We start from the raw sequence: 9,362 nt of genomic DNA on the forward strand, positions 1-9,362 counted from the left end.
TTTTGAAAAACTTTCCTGTAGCTCTTAAAACTTCACCCCAATTTGCTTGTTTTTGGCAATTAATTATATCAGTCCATATATAAATAATTTAAGAAAAGATAAAAATATCTAAGAAAGAATTTGTCTTAAATTTTGTGTTTTGAACGGGATTTCGTGTGCCGAATCATTGAAAGAGTTGCAGAAAGCCTATGACAAGTGTGCTTTATCAAAAACACGGGTGTTCGAGTGGTATTAGGCTTTTGCAGAGGACCGAGAAGTCGTGGAAGATTTGCTGGTCGCCCATCAACGGATGAAAACGACGCCAAAGTCAGGGAGATGGTGCTGGAAAACCATCAAACTATCATTTAAGTTTGACGGAGATAGCTCGTAACCTTAGCGTGTCTCACGAATCAATTCGCAATATTTTACATCATCAATTGGGCATGACACGCGCGGCTGCTCGACTCGTTCCAAGAGAGTTGCATTTTTTTTTTTCAAAAGGTGGCTGAAGACATGCTTGAGCAAGTGAATTCAGAGCCAACGTTTATCCAGCGCATCATAACAAGTGATGAGATGTGGGTGTATGAGTTTCATATGCAAACCAGTCAACACACGACTGAATAGTGCTATCCACATGAGTCGAAACCCAATGTGCCGAAACCACGTCAAAGTCGATCAAAAATGAAAGTCGTGCTACTCGTTTCCTTTGCTTATCATGGTGTTGTGCACTCGGAATTCGTTCAAAATGATTCTACGGTAAATAAAGAATATTATTTGGTAGTTATGCGATGTTTGAGAGAGAATGTGCGTAATTGCGTATGAAACGGCCGAATTTGTGGAAAGAAAACTCATGGATCTTGCAACATGATAACGCACCGTCACACAAGGCTCATATTGTGAACACTTTTTTGACCAAAAACTCGACAAATATCATCGAACAACCACCGTATTCACCGGATTTAGCCCCCTGTGACTTTTTGCTTTTCCCAAAGCTTAAATCGCCACTCGGCGGACGCAGCTTTGAGTCGATAGAGACCATTAAGGAGAATTCACTGAAGGAGCTGAAAAAGATCTCTTCAAACGCGTTTAAAAGTTGCTTTGATGACTGGACAAATCGTTGGCATTAGTGTATTGCTTCGAATGAAGCCTATTTTGAAGGCGATGATTAAACAATTATTTTGCATTTTATTGAACAGTTGCTGGTAATTTTTTGAAAGAATGTAATTATATGTAAGTCCCAAAATATTTAAACATAAGTAGCAATCCTCGTATTTACACTTCAAAAACGCCAATTTGCTGGGTTTCACACACATTATTACTTTCTGTTTTTTTTTTTTAACCAAATTTTTGCTCACACTTACCTCAATGAATTCCATTGCATACGTAGCTTAACCAATTTCAATTTCATATCCATAAACGAACGCATTTCCAAATCCTCTAGCTGTGAATGTGATATTTTTAAGCTAATATTCACATTCGGATCAAATTTATTCGACAACGCATCCACAATCTGATGGAACGAGTCCACCTTCTCGCACGACAGCTCCACATAGTTGTCAGCATAGATGGGTTCACAGGTACAGGGCGATAACTCCGGCCGCACGGCGCAATGCACTGAGGCGACATTGGTAATACTCCAAACCGCATACACAAAAGATGCCATTTTGGGTATTGAATTCTAGCGAAAATTTTCAAAGCAAAGACACCAAACTGTATTTAATTGAATTTGAAAGTCACTTGTCACTTCAGCCGTGTTAGAGTTCGTAATTTGCTCGCTTGAATTAATTTTTGTATTTTCGTATTTTTTGGATTTTGTTTTTACTTTTTTTTTTCTTTCAAATTACTAAAACAAATTGAAAAACAAAAACAATTAAAATGCTGTGCTATTTTTAAGTTAACTTGCTGTTCTTGTTATTGGTGTTGTTTTTGCAGTCAATCCTTATCAGAGTGACTTTCACGCCACTTATACGAATTTTAACACAAAACAATGCGCCGTTAAGCTTTTACATATCTCAACATACAACATACACACATTCATAAATAAGTGAGCGTATGCGTGTGTAGGTGTACTTTTATTTAAATGTTTGCGCGCGTGCGTGTGTGTACGTGCCGGCTTTATAACTCTTATCACTCGGGTTTCTTTTTATCGCTAAAGTCGTGTGTTGTAGGCGTAATGCCTGCTGCGATTGCTGCTTGCTCCTGCTCTTAGCGCGCGCTCACACAGTCATGCGCACAGATTTACAAGGATCAGCAGGCACATGCAGCGCTGCCAGTGGTGTTAGTTAATAGACAAGCGCAATCAGGTACGTAAATCCCTGACCGATGTTGCGGTTCTATTGCGCGGCGAAGCTGCCGTTTTTGTTCTCAAATGTTACTTTGTATTAGATGTGCATGTATTTCGTTTCGTGTGTGTGAATTTTTTGCACGTTTTCGGATTTTCAACAAATTAACGCACAGTCACGCGGGATTCCCATGGTATAAGGTGTTTTGTATGATAATTTGTGTAGGATTGTTTTGTTTTTAAGAGTCGATGTGAAAATGTTGTAATTTTGCTTAGGTAAGAACTTTCTGTGTTCACAATTATTTTCCACTAAGCGCGGCTTGAAAAATACTCAAATGAATATACAAATATAAACAGTTGACATTTGGCGTTCATGCAGCAACAAAAGGTCACGTAACTCTTGAAATATGAGTAATCTAGCAGAAATTCTTTAAAACTCCCAAATATGATTTTGTAATACTTTTGTCCGTTTTTTTTTTTTGTTGTCTTTTCTCAATTAAAATTCAGTTGTTGAGCTTGGTTTTTCAATGAGTTTTTTCACATTTCGGTTAATTACCAATTCTTGTTTAAAGCAAGGATGTGTAACAAAAAATTTCTTGATTTTGTTTCTTACTATTCTCATCCTCGTTATTTTCGATCTTTGTACTTTGTTTCGCCGCTCAACAAATATCAAAATTTAATCTTTTCCTCATTAAATGTATTGTACTACAAATAATATTTATATATACATGCATATATATTTTGATTTAAATAACAATTTATATATATTTTGTGAGCGTTTGCAGTTTTTGCTGCTGATATGCGCGCACCGTTCGTTCACTCAGTTCACTTCGGTTCAGTTCAGTTCAATTGAAAATCGTTGCTCCGCTATTGACATCCGTTTGCCAACACGATCCGATTACGACTGGGAAAACAATTTACTGTGACGATGGAGGATAGTCGTTGTGAAGATCAGAATTGATTCTTGAATGGTGGTTGGCGGTGTTTTGATCGCGGCGTTGATTTGTATTGGTTCTGACGCTGGTGCTGGTGCTGGTGCTGGTGCTGGTGATACATACACCTAGCATGAATAATGGTGATGTCGATCTATCGTGATGGTGGTTGTCAGTAATGATGTTGTTGTCGATGCTGATGCCGATGTTGATGTGTGTTCAATGACTTCCCTGCAGGGAAAAGTCAAACTAGTATGGAAGCATTCTAGTGCAGATACTGGCATTTAATAGAAGAAATCATACTAATTTGTCATTCACCAGAGCAATACCAGTGGTAAAATGATGAATTTGTCTGCAAATTAGTTGATTTTTCTAGATAAGAAAGTTTAAGTCTCTTCTGTGAATTAGAGAATTATGTGTGTGTATGTAGGTACTGATGAATATACAAGTATTTATTTGAAAACCCTTTATCCAAGTCTAACAAAAAAAAATGCAACAATTAATATTTTGAACTCGAGAGGTGAATCTCGCTCGCCACATGATTTATGGTAATGCCGCAACTCCAGAGGTGAGTCTCGCTCTTCACTTTGTTTGGTGGGGAAATTCAATGCGCCGTGTAAACTGTTTATGTTCATACAAATATCTTACATAAGGCCTCTTCTATTCGCCCCCGCTCGCTCGACCTATTTGAATATATGTGGGGCACGTACACCCTTTTTTTTTGAACGTTTGACTGAACTCCTTCTCCTATTTGTGGCGTGGGTCTTGATGTTTCGACACAAATGGAGGGACCTAGTAGGGTGAGTAAGTAAGTGTCCTTCTTAGGACGCCGTCTTGGCCCTCTACCTCGAAGCAATGCGGAAGCAGTCCCGGGGTGGAGGGAAAAATCCAAGAGAAGAGGAGGGATATTTTTAGTGGAATCACCACACACGTAGTTACACGGTTACTTTATGGTGCAAAGGCATTTTTAACCCAACCTCACCGCCAAAAAAAAAAAAAAACAAAAAAATGGAGGCACCTACAGTTTCAAACCGATTCCGAACGGCAGGTATTTTTTATGAGGAGCTTTTTCACGGCAGAAATACACTCGAAGGCTTGCCATTGTCTGCCGAGGGGCGACCGCTATTAGAAAAAACTTTTCCTCCTCCTTGGTATTTCACCGATATTCGAATCTACCCACCCATTCGGCTACGGCGGCCGCTCGCTCGATTTACTTGACGAAAAATTTGCATGCGAAAGCAAAACAAAGTTGTCGAATAAGATTCGCCGCTGGCGAGTATGGCTATAGCTCATTAGGCTGCACTGCTCATTTAAGGCACCTCTCTTCCCTGCTCTCATTTACTTCATATATTCGCCACTTGCTATGTCTTGGCGAAAGAAAGAGGCCAAAAGACTAGTGTTCAAGAAATTATCTCCGTAAAGATGTAAAGATACATTAAATATTAAAATATAATTTTATTTGTTATTTTAGGTGTGTAATCCTTTTAAGTTAGAGCTAAGAAATTCGCCAAAAGCGCTTCGAGTTGTTAATTAGCCCGCGCGGAAACGGCTTCGAGCTCGAAGGTTTCATTAATTTTGCATGGAATTTATTCGCTACATTCAAGCCTCGTGCCTCAAGTTAGTAAGACTAGAAGAACGGATTTATAATATCCTTGCACCAGCTGAAGCAATTATGGAGAATCTCTCTTGCGAAAAAGTGCTTCTTTGGACTAAGTAGGCAATTGAGAAGTAAAGTTCTCTCTCGACGGGCAAAACTAAAACTCTATAAGGCTCTCATGCCCGTCCTAACGTAGGGCGCAGAAGTGTGGGCGATGACAACATCCGATGAGGCTTCTCTTCGAGTGTTTGAGAGAAATATTCTGCGCAAGATTTTTGAACCTTTGCAAATTGGTGATGTTACGATGATGGTAGGCGATGGAACGATGAACTGTATGAGCTTTACGAGGAGATAGACATAGCGTGGCGGATAAAGATCCACCGGCTTCGTTGGCTGCGTCATATCGTCCGAATGGATACAAATACTCGATGCGATACCAGCTGGTGGTAGCAGAAGAAGAGGAAGGCCTCCTCTACGTTGGAAAGTTGAAGAGGAGAAAGACTTGGCCGGCCGGCTAACATTCGGTAAAGCGTAGGTTCGAATCTCTGTGCATAAAACAGCAAAATGATAGAAACAGTTTTTTCTTAAGCGGGTCGCTTCTCGGTAGGCAACGGCAAGCCTCCAAGTGTTTTTCTGCTATGAAATTACGAGGAGCGCAAAAAAAACCATGTGTCGTTCGGAAGCGGCGTGAAACGGTAGGCGCCTCCATTTGCTGAAAACGCACAGCACAAATAGGACGTGGAACTCTGTCAAACACGCTAAAGGGTATACGCGCGAATTATATAAAAAGTAAATACCTTAAATTTAATTTCGTTATTATTTTTACTACAGATTGTTTTAATATTTTAGGATTTACTCGAAGTGCAAACTTGAACCTATTTTTGAATATCTAAACAATTATTGCAAGAAAGATTAAATTAAAAGAAAATTAAATTAAAAATTAAAAGAAAAAAATGCTGTATACCCTTTTAATATGAAAAAGAAAATAATTCTTTAAAACATGAGAATGGAATGGAATGATTTTTTTTATTTTAACTCGTCTAAAACTGGTTCTTTTAGGTACATATTGCACGCAAATTTGTTTGGCTAGTGTCAACTGGTATTTTCCTGATGCATGGCCGGACAAGTGACATCTCGTAGGACCTAGCCATGTGAAAAATACCATTTGCTAATATGTAAAGCTCCTCATAAAAAATATCTGCCGTTCGGATTCAGCTTAAAACTGTAAGTGTCTCTCCATTTGTAGAACAATACCAAAACGCACGCCTCAAAGAGGAGAGGGAGCTCGGCCAAACACCCAAAAAAGGGTAAACGCGTATATAAAGGGTTTTCCAATAACAGGTTTCCAATAACGTTTTTTTGTGGCCGGAATTGGATGGTATTGATCTGACCACGTGAAAGAGAAGGACTACGCCAACAGACCAGGGTCGATTCAAGATCTCAAAGATGGAATTCGTGAGGCTATCGAGGACATAGGGCAGCCACTTTGCAATTCGGTTATGGAAAATTTCATGAAAAGGATATTGTCCTGCAAGTGTGGTCGTGGTGGTCATTTGCCTGATGTCATTTTCCACTATTAACGGCATATCTTATATTATATTAAGGGGTTAGGGGTAGTCAGAGGCCCGAAAAAATGATGATTTTCACGAATTTTTTTTTGCTACTTAATTAATTTATTTAACAAAAATAAAAACATAGCATAAAAACATCATGTTTTAACTTGACTTTACCAAAATTTCAAAAAAAAAATTAATAATTGCAAAAGTTATCGCTGTTTGTGTGAAGCCCGTTTCTCCAGAAGTCCCTTGCGGTGAACATCACAAGTCCTTGCAGATTCATCTAAAACCAATCGGACAAGAAAAATTAGTTTTATTAATAGATAATCTTGTGCCTGATCGAAGCTTTTTTTTCAAAATGAACAAAATGGCGGCCTCAGAAAATTTTTTCCAGATTTTAGAAAAAAAACCAACAGTTAATTGTTAAAAAAAATCGAAATTTTTGAAAAAAAAAAAATCCTTCGATCAGGCACAAGTTTTTTATGTTTTTCAAAAGCTGTATAAATTTTATTGAAATCTACGTAGCGGTTTTTAAGTTACAGTGTTCACCAGTTTGAAAAACATAGTTTTGAGAAAAACGCATTTAAAGTTTTGCTATCGGCTCCGGAGCGGCCGAGCGCCCTTTGTTAATTGTTGAATAACTTGAAAAGTATTTGTCGGATTCAATTCAAATTTTTACACAATATTTTTAAAACATTATACTTTCTGACTACCCCTAACCCCTTAAAAAATAGCATTTTTCTTTGAATATCAAAATAACACCTCTTATTGGAAAGTCCTATATAATGGAAAGAGAGGTCGAACCCGCACTGGTTGAGCTGAAAAGTGAATTGTTAGTATTATATTTTACAACCAGTATTTTTTCCTGCAGGGTTACTACTCTTCTTACGGCTGCCACTGATACAACTGCATACACATCTACATACATACGCACATACACACTTTCATACATGCTCAATGTTGCTTGTCGATAGCACTGTTTCAGCCTGCAACTACGTGCATGTATCTATTCCCTGTAGGCAAATTCACTAGTTGTAACCTACCACACAACTGGTATGATTCGCAGACCCAACTTGACTGGCATACAACTGGTATTTTTAACATGTGCATATCCTACGCGATGTCAATTGCAATATTTCGAAGAGAAGTATACCAGTCTCATACTAGTTCAAAATAGACAAAAAATTACTAGTCCAAGTATGGACCAACACCACTAATTTGAGATTGAAAAGGCGAATTAAAAAATGAAATAAATTAATAAAAACCTTTTTATCAAGCATAATTTAAAACATTGCATATTTTCATTCAGCCTTAGATTTGCTAATAATATTAGTCTTACATTTTCTGAGTGATCGAATTGTTTATCATCATCTTTTGACACTACAGCAGCTTTGTGAGATTTGGAATGCTGCACGTGGGGCCTTCATACATCGCGAACGCTTGCGACTTTCTTCCAATTCCTTATTTCAAGTTTATTGATGCCTTCCTCTATTTCACCGGCCCATCTTGTTTTCGGCCTTCCACTTGCTCTAATGTTGAGGATTTCTTCTGCACCCTCGTACCGTCCATTTTTGTTATATGATCCTTTGATGAAACGTCAAATATTTTCCCCATTTATAAGCTGGTCTAGTCATTAGCTGTCTAGTCTAGCTGTCTAATCCAGCTGGTAATGGATCCAAACATGTTGCTGAGTATTTTTTTGTTCGAAGGTTTCCAGTTTTACTTTATCTGCTTTAATTAGCGTCCACGATTTAGCTCCACAGCATAAGGCTGGTCTAATGATGGTTTTGCACAGCGGCAATTTGCATTGTCTGTTTAGTATGAAAGTTTCGATTTGAAGAGTTTCGTTAGTGACGCTTACGATCTGCGATTCACGGATTGATAGAAATAATAAAATAGAAATCAAGAAAAAATAAATACGTAAATATTTCAAAATTGGTATCATTCCAAACATTAAATAAAAGCATTTTTCATTTTATGCTATAAAAAGTAAAAGATTTCAAGCAAAACAAAAAAAAAAAACAATAACATTTTTTTTTGTATCTTTCCCAATAATATTAAAAATGTTTTTGTTGGCGCAGCGACGATGTATTTCATTGCATATTTAATATACCATATAATTGAATATGTACTTGTTTGAATGGTTTACAACATACCCAGATAAAAGTTTAATTCAAATAACATAGCCATGCATAAATCGTTTCATAATCGGTACAAATCTGGGCTTTTTCGGACTAGTTCGATTTCACTCAGGAATTTATATTGGTATTCTATAGTATTTTCTCTGATTAGTTTGGTGTTTCACTACAGGGCACTTGCCTGCTGGCACACATTCAAGCATACATACATACATACACACCATGTCATTGTGGTTGTAGCGCTTGTAGAGAGCAATTCTGAGTCCATCTGAACCGTGCGATCGATCGATAGTTCGGATTGGTGACGACTCGCTAATTGTATCTAGCAGGAATGCAAGTAAGGCGCAAATGTATGTGTGCGTGCATGTACTCGTATGTGTGTGTGCTGTTGTTACGATTGCCAGCGAAAAGTTATGCTACTACTCCTGCAATTGTTCCACTTGTCATTGCTTGTGCATTTTTCAGGTTTTTGATTGTGACTGATGCTTCACATTTTTTTTACCAGCTGCTGGTACTTTAATCAAATCATATTCACCAGCGTATCATAGTAATTAATTGGTTAATTGTACATGCGATACGTTCGGAAGAAAGTATTAGCTTCTGTGCTATAAAGCAAGCGGTTATTGTTTTTGCTTTTCTATGCTATTTTTTCTAATTACCTTCGTTTCGATTCTTCGTTGCTTTTTGCCGACAGTATACTAAAGTTTTAAGTGGTAATCTCATTTACTGCCATATTCGATTAGCTATTGCTGTTAAATGAGTAATTAAAATGCCCATTCACGCACACACATACACATCTGTAAATATACATATGTACATCACAAGCATGCATTTATGCATTGCCTATGCACATGCATGTACATACATACATATAGACAT

General features: G+C 37.7%; 1 protein-coding gene across 1 annotated transcript in view; it reads right to left on the reverse strand.

Annotated features, from left to right (window-relative positions):
* LOC129241058 (leucine-rich repeat protein SHOC-2) overlaps nucleotides 1–3,173 on the reverse strand; it is a 66,784-nt gene extending 63,611 nt beyond the window's left edge. The window contains exons 1-2 of the mRNA XM_054877205.1: nucleotides 3,070–3,173; nucleotides 1,341–1,822 (exon numbers count right to left, since the gene is read on the reverse strand). Of these exons, the coding sequence (XP_054733180.1) occupies nucleotides 1,341–1,642 (302 nt within the window). The 5' untranslated portion in view covers nucleotides 1,643–1,822; nucleotides 3,070–3,173. The remainder of the gene's footprint in view (nucleotides 1–1,340; nucleotides 1,823–3,069) is intronic.
* Between the last annotated feature and the right edge of the window lie 6,189 nt (nucleotides 3,174–9,362).

This window comes from Anastrepha obliqua, chromosome 3, assembly GCF_027943255.1.
Source record: "Anastrepha obliqua isolate idAnaObli1 chromosome 3, idAnaObli1_1.0, whole genome shotgun sequence".
In the NCBI taxonomy this organism is placed as follows: Eukaryota; Metazoa; Arthropoda; class Insecta; order Diptera; family Tephritidae; genus Anastrepha; species Anastrepha obliqua.